Source organism: Sorex araneus, chromosome 6 (genome assembly GCF_027595985.1).
Source record: "Sorex araneus isolate mSorAra2 chromosome 6, mSorAra2.pri, whole genome shotgun sequence".
Classification (NCBI taxonomy): domain Eukaryota; kingdom Metazoa; phylum Chordata; class Mammalia; order Eulipotyphla; family Soricidae; genus Sorex; species Sorex araneus.
In genome coordinates this window covers 71,284,378-71,306,280 of record NC_073307.1, presented here as the reverse complement: position 1 = coordinate 71,306,280, position 21,903 = coordinate 71,284,378, and the positions used below count along the sequence as shown (strand labels likewise).

The 21,903-nt window shown below is 38.6% G+C and overlaps 1 protein-coding gene and 1 pseudogene across 7 annotated transcripts in view; both read left to right on the top strand.

Annotated features, from left to right (window-relative positions):
• Window positions 1–21,903, top strand: part of CNTN1 (contactin 1) — a 336,636-nt gene that overhangs the window by 140,207 nt on the left and 174,526 nt on the right. For all 7 annotated transcript variants that reach the window (XR_008630792.1, XM_055143917.1, XM_055143916.1 and 4 more), the window contains 2 exons: window positions 267–398; window positions 7,839–7,871. Coding sequence is in view for 6 of the 7 variants with exons in the window: in XM_055143917.1 (XP_054999892.1) it covers window positions 341–398; window positions 7,839–7,871 (91 nt within the window). In the remaining variant the exon portion in view is untranslated. The remainder of the gene's footprint in view (window positions 1–266; window positions 399–7,838; window positions 7,872–21,903) is intronic.
• Window positions 1,943–3,242, top strand: LOC101547840 (heterogeneous nuclear ribonucleoprotein K-like; annotated as a pseudogene).

Sequence of the window (21,903 nt, the reverse complement as noted above, 5' to 3'; positions counted from 1 at the left end):
AATATTCACTTGTTAAATATTTAAAAACTGAAATACCTATTGATTGACCTGTCTGTGTTCTTGGTATCATCCAGAAGCAGAACTCTTGTTACTAAGTGTACCTTTTTATTATAAAAGTATTTAAGTAAGCACATTTATTTTACAAACAGGAAATATGAAGTCAGATTAATAATTTTGCTAGCCACAGATATGAACATTTATACTAACTTCACTTCTTCCCTCTTTTCTTCCCTCTTGTCTGTTTCCTTTCCCTTCTCTTGATACAGGCATCTAATATTATCCAATTGCCCTAGCTAACTTCTTTTTAAAAAAATCAACTTTAAGTTTTACTGAATACAAGATGAAAATGTGGCTTATGAATATTCATCTTATGATATCTGTAACAGTATGCCTATCAGGTAAGACATATTCTTTTTACATTACCCTTAAATTATTTTAATATAGTCAATATGTATATTTATTTTATTCATATTTGAATTAATTTGTGGCTCTGGATCATATATAAACTTGATCCCATTTTCCCTGACTTTTTACTTCCAACTAAAATGTCACAGTGTAATATGTTTTAAAATGATTAAAATCTGGAACTCTAGAAAGGGAAAATGTTCCCTGTTGTGAAGAATTTGTCAATTTATGGTCAGTAAGTATTCTACCATGGTTGATTTCAATTTGACATTATTCAGTGTAGAATTTGGAAAGATAAGAAAGTTTCACCATTATGTAGGATTTGCCATAACATATGAGGATTAAACCTCATTAATGTCAAATAAAATAGTAATAGGTTTTAAGCTTCTTTTGTGTTTTTCTTTACTTATACTTTAATATAATTTAATTTTTATTATTGGCATTTGAGTCTTATAAAAGTGATTAAAATTAAACAATTCAAAAAATCAATGAAACCAAAAGCTGTTTTTTTCTAAAAATAAGCGAGATTGATGAGTGGTTAGCTACACTCACAGGAAAAGGAGAAAAGACTCTAATTAGCTGAAAGAGAAATGAAAGAAAGACATATGAACAGTTTTCTATAGAAATTCAAATGATGAAAAGTTTCAGTGGTCGTCCCTAGATCTCATGTTCTGCGAATCTGTGTTTTGGGTGTATGGTTGTACCCCTCACACATGTCACTGCTATAACTGAAGCCCCGATGCCTGTGAAATCATCATGGCTCTTTAGTAAAAATTGAAAAAAAGAAAAAGAATGTTAGGAATGTGATAAACTTTTCATTTGTCTATAGAATTTTTTTTTTAATTTTTAAAATTCTATTGAATCTCCATGAGATAGTTACAAGGTTTCGTGTTTGGGTTACAATCTCACAATGATCAAACACCCATCCCTCCACCAGCGCACATTCCCCACCACCAATATCCCGGGTATTGTCTTTGGAATTACTGCAGTATATATTGAATTATAAGTAAGGACATTTTAGTCAAGAAGAAAATAAAAGAAGTTCAAATGATAATCAGGGATTATTATAAAAATGTTTGTGTTATGAAATTAGAGAAACTAGAAGAAATGAATTTAAATTTTGGGTTTTTATAAACTGCGAAAGCTGAATCAGGAGGAGAAAGGACACCTGAACAAACCAATAATAATCAAGGATATTGGAATGGTTATCAAAAGTCTTCCACTAAACACAAGTATGGGTCCGCATAGGATTATTAGTTTGTTCCTTCGTATCTTTAAAGAAGTCCTACTTCTAAGCCTTTCTGACTCTTCCAGAAAGTCATGGATATAGGAATCCTCCAGTTTCTATGAGGCAAATATTAACCCTCATAAACCAATGGAGACACACTAAAAAAAGATTACTATAGAGTTTTATCTGGGATCAATATAGATGCAAAGATCTTTTCAAAAATTGTAGCAAGTGGTCTAGCTGTGACCTGCTGAGGTGGCGAAGAGACAGTTGGCTCGTGTGATTGGTGTGTCTGTTTAATACAAGAAAATGGAAACTGAGCAGCTAGAGGAACCTTTCCCTGACACGGGAACCAGTGGTGAGTTTGGTAAGCACCCTGTAGAAGACATGGAGGAGGAACAGGCTTTCAAGGGGCCTGGACACACTGATGAGATGGCGGATGCCACACTCTGCTTCAGAGTAAGGCTGCTGGGCCGCTGACTGGGAAAGAGCACTGAGGGTGTCCTGCAGACTGCAGTGGCAGTGTTTCAGGCCCAGACAGCAGTGGCCCCAGCATGCTGAGTCTTAGTGCTGGTACTGAACCAGTTGGATATTTCTGAAGAAAATCATCCCTACATCTGAAGAGGGCTGCAGTGGCTATCAACCACGGAGACCAGCTGGCTCCCACTGAAATCTGATGCTGTGGAATGCTTGAATTACCAAGACTACAGAAAGTGCCTTTGACAGCTAATTAAGACTGTTGATTCATCAGTCTGGCAGGAGAAATATTGGGGTCAAAGGTGCCAAACTCAAAACTACCAGAGAACACTCAGACAACAATCAAACTTTCCCAGGAATGCTGCCCTCATTCTACTGACAGAGTTGTACTTGTTGGAGGAAAACCAGATAGGGTCGTAGAATGCATAAAGATCATCCTTGTTTTTATATCAGAGTCTCCTATTAAAGGACGTGCACAGGGGCTGGAGCGATAGCACAGCGGGCAGGGCATTTGCCTTGCATGCAGCCGACCCGGGTTCGATTCCCAGCATCCCATATGGTCCCCCAAGCACCGCCAGGAGTAATTCCTGAGTACATGATCCAGGAGTAACCCCTGTGCATTGCCAGGTGTGACCCAAAAAGAAAAAAAAAAAGGACGTGCACAGCCTTATGATCTCAATGTTTTTGATGATCGTGGTGGTTTTACTATGACCTTCGCTTACTGCTGTGCTCTCCCGTGTGATTTCCCCTTTGGGTAAGAGGTGGTTTCACAGAATGCCTCCTGGTTGGAATGACTGTCCCGTGCCTTCATCTAGGAGAGTTTATATGATGACTTGAGCCCTCGCCATGGCCCACTGCTGATGTCTCCAGGACGAGGTGGCAGAAATGGTAGCAGAGCTCGGAATCTTCCCCTTCTTCCATCACCACCACCTGGCAGAGGAGATCTGATGGCCTCTGGCAGAAGAGGAAGACCTGGGCTTGTTATGATGGCATGGTTGGTTTCACAGCTGATGAAACTTGGGACTCTGCAAGAGATACATGGAGCGCATCCAAATGGCAGATGGCTCATTACCAATTACAGAAGCACAGGACCAGATATAGAATGCACAGTATTTGCTGCAGAACAGTGTGAAGCAGTATGCAGATGATGAAGGATTCTAATGCAAGATATTTTTTCTTTTATATAGTGGGAAGCACTATTCTGGAAAGTTTTTCTAAGGCTAGTAAAGAACTGAAGGTGTTATGCATCTTTTCTTTTTGTTTTATCTGTTTCTGTTTTAAAAAAAGTCAGCATTCCTCTGCTTCATAGGTCTTCTGCATGTACTGAAAATGTAGTGAAATCTCTGTTGTTCACCAGATATAATGTTTTAGTTCCTTAAAAAATAGTGTGTGTGTGTGGGGGAAGGGATGCAAAAACTAACACTGAATTTTCCAAAACACAGCAGAATGAGTGGATTTTAATTTTTATTCATTGTTGGTTATTTAAAAGAACCTCCCCCAATGTAATTATTGTGAACACTTTGCTTTGTGGTCACTATAAGGTTTGGAGTTAAGGGTGGGACAGGAAGAGTAACAATAGTCCATAGGTCCCTGGCAACTATTCAGAGCAGTGTGCAAAATGTAATGCTCTTACAAAATGTTTTATGATTTTTTAAATAAATTTAGTAAGCCTAAAAAACTTTTTTAGCAAGTTGAATCCAACAATACATAAAAAAATGCAAACATCATGACCAAATAAGATTTATCCTAGGGAAGCAAGGATGGTTTACTATTCATTTGTCAGTTAGTGTAATGGTGTCATAACAGTTGAAAGAAAAATAAAAACCACTTACCCATACCAGTTGCATGTGGAGAAAGCGTTTGGAAAATTTCAACACCAAGTCACGAAAGAAAGTGCTCAATAAGATGGGGACTGAAGTAGTTTATCTTAATATAGTTGAAGCCATTAAGCATGAAACCACAGCTAACATCACAATCAATGATGAAAAACTGAAAGCCTTCCCTAAAGGAGTAAGTATAAGACAAGATTATCCCCTCATTCAGTATAGCATGGGAAGTCCTCTTCTTAACAGTTAGGCTAAGAAAGAGATATTAAGAGCATTCCGATGGGAAAAGAAATAGTCAAATTGTCTCCGTTTTGCAGATGACATGATATACTTAGAAAATACCAAGAACTGTATCAAAATAAAAGTAGAAACAATAAGCTTATGAATAAATTAGCAGGCTATAAAAAGTACATGCAGAAGTCCATTGCACTCATAGAGAAATTAAAAATTTTCATTCCCATTTGTACCTAAAGAAAATTAAGTATTGGGGCCAGAAAGATAGTATAGCAGTTCAGGCACTTGCATTGCTCTGAGCTGCCCTGTGTTCAATACCCAGCATCTTATATCGTCCCCCAAGTCATTCTAGTAGTGATCCCTGAGAAAAGAGAGAAGAGTAAGCCCTCAGCACTGCTGTGTGTGGCTCTTCTGATCCATAAAACGTACCTGAGAATTGCCTTTAAAAAAGTTGAAAGATAAAAAGAAAGGTATAAATTACTACCAAAAGAAATAAAAGAATACACAGGGAGTGGAAATATATCCCCTTCTCATTGACTTCTCGTTTGACTTCACATGTCAAAAGGACAGTGTTATCTAAAACACTGTACAAATTCAGTGCAAACCTTATAATATACCTATGACATTTAAAAAAGATAAATAAAATTTATAAATAAAAGATAAATCACCTGAATCACCTGTCATCCCGTTGTTCATTGATTTGCTCGAGTGAGCGCCTGTAATGTCTCCAGTCGTCCCTGTCACATACTAGTATAGCCCAATGGCGTCTGCTCGCTCCAGGAACACAAAGATCATCAAACCATACATTCAGGGTCTTGACGAAGAAGTCTGACCATCTCGTAGGTGGGTGGCTAGGTGTTCTTTTGTCCTGTGGAATCCAGTTGGTAATAGCTCTAGTCCAGCGGTCATCACCAAATCACATTATGTGTCCGACCCATCTGATTTTCAATGCCTTGGCAAAACGAGACAGCGTCCCTGATCCTCGATCATCAACGGAGGTCAGAACTCTGGATTCTCACTTGAGTGAGACGTGATACTCCAAGCAGAGCTCTTTTGATTCTTCTTTGGATACCTGAATAGCATTCTCATCCTGTTTCCATAGGGCTCAGGTCTCTGAGGCATATGTTAGTGCAGGAAGAATGGTGGAGTCAAAAAGAAGTGCTTGGAGCTGGAGGTTCTTCGTCCTCTTAACAACTTCTTCAACGCTCTTGAAGGCGTTCCATGCTGCTCTCTTCCTCCTGCGCAGCTCTGGTGCCAAGTCATTCGTCATGTTGAGTTCTTGACCCAGGTACATATAACTGCTGCATTCGGAGATGTTCATTCCATTTAGAGCAAATGGAACATCAGGAACTAGTCTGTTTCTTATGAACATTGTCTTCATGAGATTCAGCTGTAGTCCGACCTTTCAACACTCATGGTTGAAGTTGGCCAGCATTTATGCTGCTTGGCTAATATTTGGTGTTATTAGAACGACGTCATCAGCGAAGCGGAGGTGGTATAGTTGCCAATTGTCTATCTTCACTCCCATTCTTTCCCATTACAGTTGTCGCATGACATTCTTGAGGGTGGCACTGAAGAGTTCTGGTGAAATAAGATCACTCTGCTAAACTCTCTTTACATCGATGATCACTTCCTTGTAGAATGGTGAGATCCTGGTGGTGAATCCATAATACATAACTCACGGAGGATCCTGATGTACTGAGTTTGAACACCCTGTTTGGCTAGGGCTTCAATGACTCTTTCAGTCTCAACTGAATCAAAGGCCATCTTTACATTGGTGAACATTAGACAGAGCGGCATCTTGAACTCTTGTGAAACCTCAATGAGCTTGGTCACCATGTGGACATGGTCTATTGTGCTGAATCCTCTTCGGAACCCAACTTGCTAGCATGGTTGTCCTTTGTCTAGTGTTTTGCCAATCCTATTCAGGATGACTTGAGTGAACAACTTATTGACAATAGACAACAGGCAGATTGAACGATAGTTGCCAATGTTGTGAATGTCTCCCTTCTTGTACAACAGAATGATCCTGCTGGTTTTCCATTGGGATAGAACCTTGCACTCAGACAGGTAGTGTGTGAAGAGCCAAGCCAGTGTATTGAAGAATCTACTGGTGGCAGATTCTTCAGGTGTTCGGGTCTGATGTTGTCTGGATCGAGTGCTGTATGCTTCTTTACAGACAAGATGGCTTGTCGGATTTCTGAAGGGAGAACGCTGGGAACGACACATCCATCCTGTGTACATATGCGGGTGGACATGGCTATCGAAGAGATCTGAGTAGAAGTCATGGATAATCTTCTCCATTGCCCTTCTGGAAGATGTGATAGACCCATCAGGATTTTGGAAGGCAGTCATCTTGGTCTTATAGTTGGTAAAGGACAGTTGGGTGTTGCGAAAACTTTTCCTGGCTTCTGCTACATCAGCCAAGACTGCTGCTCTTCTCTCTTTGAGGTCTTCCTTTATTGCTTCTCTGCACAGCTTTGCGAGCTTGGATATTAGCTTGTAATTGCTTGAGGCTCGTGCCAAACCATGTTGGTGAATGAACTCGAGAGTTTCTGAAGACAGACGTTTTTTTGTGGCTTTCTCACTCTAGGCCTTTCTCGCACAGTCATGAAGTTGCTGTACCAGTCCATCGTATTCCTCATTGATGTCAACGATGGCATCTTCCCATGTTGCTGCAATAGAACGAAAGAGCTCCCAGTTGGTGGTCGTTCTGGGAGTCCTCTTCTTAAACTGAGAAATTGGTAAAGAAACTGGTTTATATACAAAATGTAATTCTACTCAGCTGTAAAAAAGACAAAATCATGCATTTTACTGTTACATGGATGGAACTGGATCGTGCTGAGCAAAGTCAATCACAAAGAGGAACACACCCAAATGATTTCTCTCATAGGTGGTATAACTGTAGCACTGTTGCACTGTCGTCCCGTGGTTCATCAGTTTGCTCGAGCGGGCACCAGTAGTGTCTCCATTGTGAGACTTGTTACTTTTTTTGGCATATTGAATACACCACGGGTAGCTTGCCGCTCTGCCGTGCAGGCAGGATACTCCTGGCAGCTTGCCGGGCTCTCTGAGAGGGACAAAGAAATCGAACCTGGGTCGGCCGCCTGCAAGGCAAACGCCCTACCTGCTGTGCTATTGCTCCAGTCCAGTGGTATATAACAAGAAGCATAATAATCAAGTTAACAAATGGCCAATCTATTCAACCATTCATTAAAGTTTCATTAAAACTTTCATTAAAAATGCATACAAAATAATATTTTATTTAGCTAAGCAATGCTTCATTCTAATAATTTTATTATTTTCAGACAGATGATAATTTTATAAGTCTGTAACAATTTTAATAACATTTATGCACACATGCATAACTGTGCACATATATTAAAAGGTTGTAGTAATATTATTTATTTTTCTGAAAAAATAAATCAAATCATCTTATTAATATTAAAAGATCATACTAAATCTTTTGATAAGAAAATAAAATTCTACAATTGTAATATGTAAAGGTAAGAAATAAATTAACTGAAAATACATAACATTTTAAGCTTCTTAGTATAGGACCAACAATCTAATTTCATTCACTAGTATTTCAATTATTGGAATAATATTTTAAACCATGCTTCTAGAGTTCTTTTAATATTAAAATAATTTTTCTGATTCCTTTTCAGAGTTTTCATGGCACAGACGATATGGTCATGGAGGTGAGTTGATCAAAGCATAAATGTTTAATTTTATTCAAACAAATCATATTTTGTCTTTACTTAAGATAGTAAAAACTCTCAAAAACTAAGGGTGAATTGTCAATTTTAAATTACTTGAAAATTTTCTAAGATGATTTATTTGGGTTCATAAAGCAACTTTGTTTTTCTAAATGAATGTACGTATATAGCATACAATATCCTATCAGAGGATTATAGCAAACTAGAGATATTTAATGCAATATATTTTCTGCATATTTTATATCAAGCAGATGTTGTTAAATTTTGAAGCAATATTTTACCTTTAAAGATGCTTAACTTCTTGGGGCTGGAGTGATAGCACAGTGGGTAGGGCATTTGCCTTGCACGTAGTCGATCTGGGTTCCCTGAGCACCACCAGGAGTGATTCCTGAGTGCAAAGCCAGGAGTAACCCCTGAGCATCACCAGGTGTGACCTAAAAAGCAAAATAAATAAATTAATTAATTAAGAAGATGCTTAGCTTCTTGATGTGCAGATTGCCTTTCACACTACAAAATACTATGACAATATCTTGAACTTTGAAAATATGTTTTTAATACATCCAGTTGCCAAAGTTTTGCTGTCTCTTAGAAAAAGAATTAGGAAACCAACTGACAAGAAAAAGCATTCTCTGTTGAGTATAATTGGTTGCAGACTGTTCTTACTGTAACTTCTTCCTGGTTAGGAATATGGCTATTTGACTGTTCAATGACTATTTGTACTTACAGTTTCCAGAATTTGCCATTATAATAGGAACAATCTTTGCTGTACATGTTTTTTAAAAATACTATGCTATTTCTCTTACTGGAACTGTTGAAAGAAAATATGTAAAATAGATCTATTTGATCATCAAATTTATTTTTTAAACATACCACTTATTTTGTTGAACCCATCAAAGACTGTATTCATATCTCATAATAGTAATGCTTTAGTTAAATGTTTACACAGATAATAGTTTGAATTTAATAAATATTATTGGTATTTAAAAAGAAAATAAAAATGCTTAACTTTTTTTTGAAAGTCTTGCTGTGCTGGAAAACATAATTGATAAAAATTAATTTGAAGCATAAACATTGCTTATCTGAAAGTTCAAAGATGTAAAATTTATTTACTTATTAAATATCATCAATAATTTTGTTTGTTTAAATTATACTTCAACATTTCTTGCCAGAAGGACAGAGAGCATGATATCACTGTATCACTGTATCACTGTTATCCCGTTGTTCATCGATTTGCTGGAGTGGGCACCAGTAATATCTCCATTTGTCCTAGCCCTCAGATTTTAGCACCCTCTCTTTACTAGTCCTTCCCAACGGTGCCACATTGGGAGGATAAGAACATGATATAGTGGAAAAAATAGTCGCAAGAAAGACACCTTCATTTACATATTCAGTCTAGTATTTACTAGTTATGTTATCTTTGGTTAAAATTCTATTGCCACCAGCCTTGGCTTTCTATATGTAAAAATCTCAGAATTCTTCTATTAAAATAGTTTTATGATAAGCTTCCATCACAGTGATCTAAATAATTGGTACAGAATTAATACAGTGTAGAAGTCATTACATTTTGAAAGAAGGTAAAATCAGGAAGAATCAATGAGGAGCCATGCCAAAATTTGCATGCCAAATCAGGGTATTCATACAGAGTGGGTTGGAAGATCTGCCGTTGTAATGGTTATAAATATCAAAAGAAATGAAAGGCTCAGCCTAAATTTCACCAAAGTTATTTGTTTTCACCCTGTGAGTCACAGGTCTGTTATCAAGCTCTTTAATCTATTTAAATTTGACTTTTGTATATGGCCCTAGAAAGAAGTCTATTTATTTATTTATTTTCTATGTAGCTGTCCAGTTTTCCCAGCATCAGTTGTTAAAGAGTCTTTCCTGTTCGACTTTATATTTTTTGCTCTTTTATTAAATATTAAGTGATTACATACCTGAGGGTCTGTCCAAGGATATTCAACTCTATTCCATTGAAATTAGGATGTCTTTATGCCAGTACCATGCTCTTTTGATTATTAATATTTTGTACTACAGTTGGGAAAGTGACTCCCAACTTCTTTTACCCAAGAATTGCTTTAGCTTTTCAATGGGGGTGAAAGTTATTTCGTATGAATTTCAGGAGTATTTGACCCATTTCTTTGAAAAATTTCATGGACAATCTTATAGAGGTTGCATTGAATGCCTACAGTGCTTTGATGATTTTTGTCATTTTGATATTAATCCTCCAAATGAAGAATTACAGAATGTGTCTCTATTTCCTTGAGTTCTCTTTTATTTGTTAAACTAGTGATTTGTATATTTCTTTGTATAGGTCTTTCACATCTTTAGTTCAGCTGATTCTGAAGTACTTGGTCTTTGGAGGCACAATTGTGAACTTTTTTTTTTTAATTTCCCTCTCCTCTCTTTTATAATTTGCATATTGGAAAGCCATGGAATTTTATGTATTAGTTTTTTTGCCTGACATTTTACTATAAAAATATAATGTTTTTGGTAGAATCTTTAGGATTTTCTGAGTCATCTGCAAACAGTGAGAGCTTGACTTGTCCCCTTCCTATTTGGATGCCCTTAATTACTTTTTCTTGCCTAATTGTTATGTCAGTACTTCCAGTACTATATATATATTTATATATATGCATGTATATACATATATTATTTTTTATTTTAATAAATCATCATGTGATACAGTTACAGACTTACAATTTTTTGTGATTATGTTTCAATCAAACAGTGTTCGAGTACCCATCCCTCCATTAGTGGCCATTCTCTACCAACAATGTTCCCAGTGTCACTCCTGCCATCCCCACCTCTTCCCACCCCCTGCTCTGTGGCAGACACATTCCCTCTTAACTATATTGAATGGAAGCATAGAGAGTGGGAAGCCTTGTTTTATACCTGAACTTAGGGTGAAGGTTTTTATTTATTCTAATAAATTTATTTATTGAATCACCATGAGAATAGTTACAAAACTTTCATGTTTGAGTCTAGGTCATACAATGACCAAACACCCATCCTTTCACCAGTGCACATTTTCCACCACCAAAAACCCCAGTATACTCCCTATCCCACCTCTCTCCCTACTTGTGTGGCAGATAATTTCCACATTACTCTCTCTCTACTTTGATTACATTCAATATTTCAACATCAGTCCTAACATTATTATTTGGAATTTTCCCCGAGCACTCAGACCTGCCAAAAAGTCAACATTAGACAATTTGTTTTCTATTGCACCTTATGAATAGCATATGATCTCGAAATTCTAAAACTTCAATAATTAGGTCTGGAGAGATTTCTGCCAAGAGCTGCTTGGGTTTGAGATTTGTTTGTTCATTTGTGTGTCTCTGGCATCATGACTGTTAAGGAGCTTAATCAGTAGCAGGTGGGGTAAGGGGGCGGCCGTTCCTGGGCAGCATCTCAGTCCCATTGGGGTGGGGGAGGAGGACCGGCCCCACTCCTATCCTTCGAGGCCTGGTGTGTGTCATCACTGCTGGCCCATACATGGATTTTCCAATGAGCTCTGGTAGATGGCGGCTGTCGGGCTTCCTGGGGATGGAGGGACGACATCTTTTCCCATCTGGGGTGGCCCGGGCAAAGTAGGCCTAATGCAAAGTCCAGAGGCCTTTCTGCCAAGAGTTGCTCGGATCCAAGATTCATTTGTGTGGGGTGAAGTCTTTTAGTTTTTCCTCACTGAATGTTCTATTTGCTTTGGGCTTGTGGTAGATGGCTCTGACTATCTTGGGGAAAGATCCTTCAGTTCCCATTTTCTTGAGGGTTTTTTTTTTTCATGAATGGGTGCTGTATCTTGTCAAACATTTTCTCTGCATCTACTAATATGATTATATGACTTTCACTTTTTATCTCATTGATACAATGTTTTGCATTGCTTGACTTGTGTATGTTAAACCATTCTTGCATCATCAGAATGAATCATGCTTAAGGGCTGGAGGAATAGCACAATGGGTAGGGCATTTACCTTGCACGAGGCCGACCCAGGTTCAATTCCCAACATCCCATATGGTACCTGAGCACCACCAGGAATCAGGGGTGATTCCTGAGTGCAGAGCCAGGAGTAACCCCTGTGTATTGCTGGGTGTGGCCCAAAAAACAAAAACAAAAACAAAAAAACAGAATGAATCCTGCTTGATCATGGTGTATGATCATCTTAATGAGTTGCTGGGTTATATTTGCTAATATTTTGTTGAGGTTCTTTACACCTGTGTTCATCCTGTAGTTCCAGTGTGTGTGTGTGTGTGTGTGTGTGTGTGTGTGTGTGTGTGTGTGTGTGAGTGTTGACTCTGTCTGCTCTGGTATCAGGGTGACATTTTATTTATACAAAGTATTTGGGAGTGTTTCTGTATTTTAAATTATCTGGAAGAGTCTGAAAAGGATTGACAGTAGGTCTTCTTTAAAGGTTTTAAAGATTTCACTAGTGAATACATCTGGGCCTGGGCTTTAGTTTTGGGTAGAATTTTGGTTACCATTTCAATATCTTCAAAACTGAAAAATCTGCTCAGATTTCATATCTTATTGGTTGAACCTTGGGAGGTTGAATTGTACTAGTTCTAGAATCTCTCCATTTCTTGTGTGTTCTTTTGTTTCATGGCATATAGATTTTCAAAGTAATCTGATGATCGTTTGAATTTCTGTGATATCACACTTTTCATATTCAAATTGGTTTATTAGGGTTATTGCTCTGCCTTCTTTGTGAATTTTGCCAATCCTTTATCAGTCTTGCTTATTTTTTCAAAGTATCAACTCTTGGTTTCTTTGACCTTTGGGATTACTTCTTGGATTCTAGTTCTTTAATTTCTGCTCTATGTCCCTTCCTCCTGCTTTAGGTTACTTCTGTTTGTCTTTTTCTAATTTCTTAATTTGTATAGTCAAGTTATTTTTGTGGGCCCTTTTCTGTATCCTGATGAATTTATGCAGAGCTATGTGGTTGCCTCTTAACACCGCTTTTGCTGTGTCTCACAAGTTTTGGTAGGTCGTGTCCTTATTCTTGTTGGTTTCCAGGAATCTTTTTATTTCCTCCCTGATTTCTTATCTGTCTTTTCAATAGTTTAATTTTCATGGTTAGATTTATTTCTGCCTTGGTGTTTGTGATTAACTGGCTTTTCAATAGTTTAATTTTCCATGGTTAGATTTATTTCTCCCTTTGTGTTTGTGATTAACACAAATCAGTGCAACATGGTCTGAGATGTTTGGTACAATTTCCTCTTGACTTTGTGGAGTTATGTTTTGTGTCCCAGCATGTGATCAATCTTCGAGAAAGTCCCATGTGCATTGGAGAAGACTAGCTTTTGGGGGATGAAATGCCCTGTACATCTACTGAAGTCCTGTCTTCTATTTCTTTCTTTAAAGTAACCATGTCTTTACTAAGCTTTAATCTAGTTTATATATTGAGAAGTGAATAGATTGTATTGAAATCTCTAACTTCTACTGTGTTATTATGTTTTTGGAGTCTATTAGCAGTTGTTTTAAGTATTTTGTTGGTCTGAACGATAGCATAGCGGGTGGGGCGTTTGCCTTGCACGTGGCCGACCTGGGTTTGATTCTTCTGTCGCTCCCAGAGAGCCCGGCAAGCTACTGAGAGTATCCCGCCCATAGGCAGAGCCTGGCAAGCTACCCGAGGCATATTTGATATGCCAAAAACAGTAACAACAAGTCTCACAATGGAGACATTACTGGTGCCTATTCGAGCAAATCGATGAACAACGGGATGACAGTGCTACAGTGCTGCAGTAATTAGATACATATATTTTCAGAAATATGAGTTCATCCTGTTGTACATATTCCTTAATCATTAAGAAATAACTTTTTGCTGTCTATTATTGCTTTTTTGAGGAAGTCTAAGTCATCTGATAGTAGAATGGCCATCCTAGGCTTTTTGAGGTGTTCATTTGCTTGCAGGACTCTCCTCCAACTTTCGACTTTGAATCTGTTTTCTCTGTTGATTCAAATGTTTCTTACAGGCAGCAGAATGATGGGTTCAATGTTCTAATTCATTCTGACCCTTTGTGATTCTTAATTGGTGCAGTTGGCCTGTTGACATTGAGAGAGATTATTGTCATAGAGTTTTGTGCAATCTTTTATAGGAGTTTGGCATGTTTGTGAGACTCATCTTGTCATAAAGTAGCCCCTTTTATTCTTGTAAAGGTGACTTTGAGTCTGTGAAGTTCTTGAGTTGTTGTATATCCATGACATTATATATCATTTCTTCAAATCTGAATGAGTATCTGATGTCTGATTGGGTAAAGTATTCCTAGTGAGGCATTCATTTCATTGAATTTTTTAAAAACTATAACCCACCATTTTCTTTAGGTCCAGAAATTCTGTTTGTTAATTCTGTAAATCTTTTTTAGCTAGTGCCTTCAGGCCTCCTGGATGCGAGTGTACGGATTCTACAGCTCTGGCAATTTTCCAGTAATGATTATTTTGACTGTTGCTTCTTTGTTAGGGTTATTTTCCTAAACCTTTGGGGCTCTGATGATTCTTATGTTGTTACTCTTGAATTCATCCCAAAGTTCTGTCAGCAATTCATTTCCTTCTGTTCTTTGGAAGTTTTCTGTACCTCATCTCATTATTTTTTTAATTTATTTATTTTTAATTAGTGAATCACCGTGAGGGTACAGTTACAGATTTATACATTTTTGTGCTCATGTTTCTCTCATACGAAGTTCGAGAACCCATCCCTTCACCAGTGCCCATTCTCCACCACCAGTAAACCCAGCATCCCTCCCACCCTCCGCAATCCCATCTCCCCCCACCCCACCCTGCTACTGTGGCAGGGTGTTCCCTTTTGTTCTCTCTCTCTAATTAGGTGTTGTAGTTTGCAATAAAGGTGTTGAGTGGCCACTGTTTCAGTCTCTAATCTACATTCAGCCCGCATCACCCTTCCCCCGAATGACCTCCGACCGCATTATACTTGGTGATCCCTTCTCTGAGTTGCCCTCTCCCCAGAATGTGAGGTCAGCCTCCAAGCCATGGAGTCAACCTCCTGGTCCTTATTTCTACTATTCTTGGGTGTTAGTCTCCTACTCTGTTATTCTATATTCCACAGATGAGTGCAATCTTTCTGTGTCTGTCTCTCTCTTTCTGACTCATTTCACTTAGCATGATACTCTCCATGCTTATTCACTTATATGCAAAATTCATGACCTCCTTTTTTTCTAACAGATGCATAGTATTCCACTGTATAGATGTACCAAAGTTTCTTCAACCAGTCATCTGTTCTAGGGCACTTGGGTTTTTTCCAGATTCTGGCTATTGTAAACAGTGCTGCAATGAACATATAAGTGCAGATGTCATTTCGACTATACTTTTTTTGCTTCTCTGGGATATATTCCCAGCAGTGGTATTGTTGGGTCAAATGGGAGCTCAATTTTTAATTTTTTTGAGAATCGTCCATATTGTTTTCCAAAAGGGCTGATCCAGTCGGCATTCCCACCAGCAGTATAGAAGGGTCCCTTTCTCCCCACATTCTCTCCAACAGAGATTGCTTTTGTTCTTTTGGATGTGTGCTAGTCTCTGTGGTATGAGGTGGTATCTCATGGTTGTTTTGATCTGCATCTCTCTGATGATTAGTTATGTAGAGCACTTTTTCATGTGCCTTTTGGCCATTCGTATTTCTTCCTTGGTAAAGTTTCTGTTCATTTCTTTGCCACATTTTTTGATGGGGTTGGATGTTTTCTTCTTGTAGAGTTCAACCAGTGCTTTATATACCATTGATATCAACCCCTTACCTGATGGGTATTGTGTAAATATACCTTCCCATTCTGTAGATTGTCTTTGTATTCTGTCACTGTATCTTTGGCAGTGCAGAAGCTTTTTAGTTTAATGTAGTCCCATTTGTTGATCTCTGTTTCCACTTGGTTGGCCAGTTACATGTCATCTTTGAAGATACCTTTATCTTCAATATCGTGGAGGGTTTTGCCGACCTTGTCTTCATGTACCCCATCTTAGATCTCACTAATTCTGTCCTCAGCATTTGTTATTCTGCTGATGCCTTACAGTAAATTTTTTCATTTCAACTACCAACTTTTTTTTTCAGTTTTGTCATTACTGTTTGTAGTTTTCTTATATCCATTTGTATTTTGTTTTATTTGTGCCTTTTTGTTGCTTCTTTGAGCTCAGTAAACATCCTAAGCATTTCCACTCTGAATTCCTTTTCAGAGAGATTATATAGGTGGATATTAATGATCGAGTTCTCAGTATTACAAATCTTTGCCCACTGTTGATAATGGGATTCTGTGCTGTTTTTATCATGGTTCCTTTTGTAGTCTGGGATGTAGTTCTTCCACTTTACTCTCAGTGTCCTCATGACTGCCAGAGAGATCTCCAAAGAAGTGCTATTGAGATGGCGAGATTATCTTGTGGCCACTCAGGTACTGCGGTGCTGCTCTCTGACCTTTGGGCAGAGCCAGCTCTCAGGGTACTGCTGCTTGGTGTTTGGTGGCATTTCCAAGATTTTGGGGGATAGTGCAGGCTCAGCATTCATGTGCTGGGATCCACTTTGGGGGTGTGCGGCACTGCCGTCAACAAGATCGTTTTTATTGATCAAAATTTACTTAGATAGGAGGGGAAAGAAGCAGAGGCATATGTTCTTAAGAGACTACTCAAACCTCTCCAGAATGGAAAAAGGCAGAAAAGGAAGATCCATTTTTAATGGAGAACATGGACTGAAAAAGCAAGCCTTTTTTAAAAAAATACTTTTGATTATATTTTCTAAATGAGCGTACATTTATATGACTATCACTGAGAGACAAAAGATATATGAAATTGCATTAAGAGCAAATAAAAAGAACTGGATTTGTTTTCAGTTATCTTGGGAAGTCATTTTTGTATTTTATTTTAGTTTTTTGGGAAAGAGTTTGGGCCACTGTAGTGATCTCAGGGCTTACTCCTGACTCACTCAGAGATCACTATTAGCGGTATGCTGGGATCATATGTGGTGCCAGGATTCAAACCAGAATAAGAAGCATGCAAGTCAAGCTCATCTCTCCAAACCATGTATTCAATTAAAAGCAAAATTAGGCACTGTAATTTACAAAGTTATTGAAAATAGAGCATCAGGCACACAATATTCCAACTCCAATCTTATGATCCTTCCACCAGTGTCCTTATTTATACCTATCCCTCATGCTCAGTCTGCTTTCTTAACAGACATACTTTGATATTTAGTATTGTAGTTTGGCTCCCATGCTTAAAGTTGTGTTGGCGCTAGTGGTTTTGATAATAAATATATGCATACATAGATTATATACATAGATACATAGATACATACCTCATTTGTACACTGCTTATGTTCCAAGGCCCCTTATCATTGGCCCTATGTTACCTCTAGACTTTCTCTTACATCTTTTTGAAGGCTGTTAGCATTTGTCTTGAATATATAAAACTCTGACTTTCCATCTCTGACAAAACCAAAAATTTTCTAATAAAAAAGTGATTTATTCAATAATATTCATATTTTAACATAGTATCTTTTCTATTCCTTGTAGTTTTTAGCACCATATCATACTCTCAAAGGAAGAGAATTTGCCATCTAACTATTTATATAGCTTCAAAAAAAATAAAAGTTGCTCATTTTTTAATTAGTTGAGAATATAATATTTATATTAGTAGGTCTTTTCCTGTCTTTGTGTTTTATCCTCTGTAAAATTTCTTTTTTCATAATTTTAGTAACTTACATAAACCTAACAAAGTGATGAGTTTAAATGTAATTCATGGAAGCTATGAGGTTCACTATAAATATCTCAGTGCAATTTAAAAGTTTGTTTGTCTTTCAAAGCCCCAAATGTGTTCTCAAAATAAAATGTATAGAGCAATTGCTAAACACTGTAGTTTTACATTACCGTAATCATACTTGGTACAAATTTAATGCAATCTCTATCAGGATACCCATGACATTTTTCAAAGAAATAGAATAAATACTCCTGAAATTTGTATGGAACAATAAATCCCCACGAATAGCTAAAGCAATCCTTGGAAAAAAGAAGATGGGTGGCATCACCTTCCCTAACTTCAAACTCTACTACAAAGCAGTAGTAATTAAAACAGCATAGTATTGGGATAAAAACAGACCTGCAGACCAATGGAACAGAGTCGAATATCCTGTCACAGACCCCCAAATATATGGCCACTTAATCTTTGACAAAGGAGCAAGAAATGCAAAGTGGAACAAGGAAAGCCTCTTCAACAAGTGGTGCTGGGAAAAATGGATAGCTACCTGCAAATAAATGAATTCTTACCTCTGTCTAATGCCAGGCACAAAAGTCAGATTAAAGTGGATTAAAGACCTCAATATCAGACATGAATCTATAAGGTTCACAGAAGAAAACATAGGCAGAACTCTCCATGACATTGAAGCTAAAAGCATCTTTAAGGACGAAACAGCACTGAAGCAAACATAAACAAATGGGACTACATCAAACTAAGAAGCTTCTGCACTTCAAAAGAAACAATGACCAAAATACAGAAAGAGCCCACAGAATGGGAAAGAATATTTGCTCAATACCCATCTGATAAGGGATTAATATCAAGGATATACAAGACACTAGTAGAATTGTATAAGAAAAAGACCTCCAACTGCATCAAAAAATGGGGAGAAGAAGTGAACAGAAATTTCCTCAAAAAAGAAATACAAATGGCCAAAAGGCACATGAAAAAATGCTCCATATCACTAGTCATCAGGGAGATGCAAATCAAAACAACAATGAGATATCATCTCACACCACAGAGACTGGCACACATTCAAAAGAACAAAAGCAATCAGTGCTGGTGTGGATGTGGGGAAAGAGGGACGCTCCTTCACTGTTGCTGGGAATGCTGACTGGTCCAGCCTTTCTGGAAAACAATATGGACAGTCCTTCAAAAACTAGAAATTGAGCTTCCATATGATCCCACACAGAAGGGTCTTCACAAAGCGGGGATAAAGGTCTGCAAAATTTAAATCTAAGAAGGCAACTCCCAGAATGACCACTGACTGGGAGCTCTTTGGCTCTATTGCAGCAACGTGGGAAGATGCCGTCCTTGACAACATTGATGAGGAATACGATCGACTGGTTCAGCACCTCCATGACTGTGTGAAGAATGCCGAGAGTGAGAAAGCCACAAACAGATGCCTGTCTTCGGAAACTCTCGAGCTCATTTGTGAACGTGGTTTGGCATGAGCCTCAGGTAACCTCGAGCTAACGTCAGAGCTCGCAAAGCTGTGCAGAGATGTGATAAAGGAAGACCTCAAAGAGAGAAGAGCAGCAGTGTTGGCCGAAGCAGCAGAAGCCGGGAAAAGTATTCGCAATGCTTGCCTGTCCTTAGCCGACTACAAGACCAAGATGACTGCCCTCCAACGTCCCGATGGATCTATCACATCTTCCAGAAAGGCAACGGAGAGGATTATTCACGACTACTACTCAGATCTCTTTGACAGTCGTGTCCACCTGCCCACATACCAAATTCCGCAGGATGGATATGTCATTCCCGACATCCTCCCTTCTGAAATTTGAAATCTGACACGCCATTTCATTGGTAAAGACTCTACAACACCTGGTCTGGACAAGGTCAGACCCAAACACCTGAAGAATCTGCCGCCAGTACTCATCAATACACTGGCTTGGCACTTTACATGCTACCTGTCTGAATGCAAGGTTGAGTCTCAGTGGAAAGTCAGTAGGACCATTCTGTTGTACAAGAAGGGAGACATTGATGACATAGGCAACTATCGCCCAATCTGCCTGCTGTCTGTCATTTACAAGTTGTTTACTCATGTCATCCTTAATAGAATAGGCAGAACACTAGACAAAGGGCAACCATGCGAGCAAGCCGGGTTCCGAAGGGGATTCAGCATGATATCCACACAGTGACCAAACTCATTGAAGTTTTGCGAGAGTTCAAGATGCCACTCTGTCTAACATTCATTGACTTAAAGAAGGCCTTTGATTCTGTTGAGACTGAAGTGGTCATTGAAGTCCTATCCAAACAGGGTGTTCAAACTCAATATATCAAAATCCTACGCGAGTTGTATTATGGATTCACAAAGAAATGATCATTGATGTAAAGAGAGTGGTGTGGCAGGGTGAGACCATTTCACTGAAACTCTTCAGTGCCACCCTCGAGAACATCATGCGGCAACTGGAATGGGAAGGAATGGGAGTGAAGGTAGATGGTCGGCAATTACACGACCTCTGCTTCGCTGATGACATCGTTCTCATAATGCCAAACATTAGCCAAGCGGCACAAATGCGGGCTGACTTCGACCACGAGTGTGGAAAGATTGGATTGCAGCTGAATCTCAAGACGATGCTCATGAAAAATGAACTGGTTCCTGAAGCTTCATTTGCTCTCAATGGAACGAACATCTCTGAATGCAGCAGCTATGTGTACCTGGGTGGAGAAATCAACATGAGGAATGACTTGGCGCCAGAACTGCGCAGGAGGAAGAGAGCAGCGTGGAATGCCTTCAAGAGCATCAAAGAAGTGGTTAAGAGGATGAAGAATCTCCGACTCTGGGCACATCTATTTGATTCCACCATTCTTCCTGCACTAACATATGCCTCAGAGACCTGGGCCCTACGCAAACAGGATGAGAATGCTATTCAGGTATCCCAAGGAGGAATTGAAAGAGCTATGCTAGGATTATCACATCTCACTCAAGTGAGAGAAAGAATCTGAAGTTCTGATCTCCTTCGATGGTCAAGAATCAGGGATGCTGTCTCATTTGCCAAGGCATCAAAAATCAGATGGGCCGGTCATGTAATGCAATTTAGAGATGACCACTGGACTAGAGCTGTTACCGACTGGATTCCATGGGACGTCAGAAGACTGCATGGCCGCCCACCAACTAGATGGTCAGATTTCTTCGTCAAATCCCTGAATGAACAATTTGAGGCTCTTCCTGTTTCTGGAGCAAGCAGATATCATTGGGCTGCACTAGCATGCGACAGGGACAAATGGCGACGTTACTGTCACCCGTTCGAGCAAATCGAAGATCAATGGAATGACAACTGATGCAAGTGATGACCCCACAATACCACTTCTGGGAATATATCCCAAGGATACAAAAAACCACAATAGAAATGACATCTGTACCTATATATTCACTGTAGCATTGTTCACAATAGCCAAAATATGGAAACAACCCGAGTGCCTTAAAACAGATGACTGGTTAAAGAAACTGATACATCTACTCAGTGGAATATTATGCAGCTGTTAGGAGAGATGAAGTCATGAAATTTGCTTATAAATGGATAAACATGGAGAGTATCATGCTAAGTGAAATGAATCAGAAAGAGAGGGACAGACATAGAAGGACTGAACTCATTTGTAGAGTATAGAATAACATCGCAGGAGGCTAACACCCAAGGACAGTAGATACAAGGGCCAAGAGGATTGCCCCATACCTGGAAGCCTGCCTGCTTCATGAGTGGAGAGGAAAAAGCAGATGGAATAGAGAAGGGATCACTAAGAAAATGATGATGGCTGGAGGAACCAGTTGAGATGGGAGAGGCATGCCGAAGGAATATAATGGACCAAACATGATGACTTTTCAGTGTTTGTGTTGCAAGCTATAATGCCCAAAAGTAGAGAGAGAGTATGGGGAATATTGTCTGCCAAGGAGGCAGGGGGAGGGTGGGAAAGGGGGGTCATACCCGGGATATTGGTGGTGGGGAATGTGCACTGGTGGAAGGATGGATGTCTGGTCATTGTGAGATTGTAACCCAAACATGAAAGCTTGTAACTATCTCATGGTGATTCAATAAAATTAAATTTAAAAAAGGCAAAACAAATCATACTTGAAACTTTTAGAAAAACAAGAGACATATATATATATATATATATATATATATATATGGAAAGTCCCAGAAATATTAATGTGAAGTAGTTTGCTCTTTGATATAGAAGACAGGTATAGAAAAATATCTCAAATTTAATATTATTTCAGTATCAAAATAGATTCAGTGTGTTGTTGAAAATTGTTCTGTGCTTTTGTTTGTTCGGAGTCACAGTCAGGTATGCTCAGAAT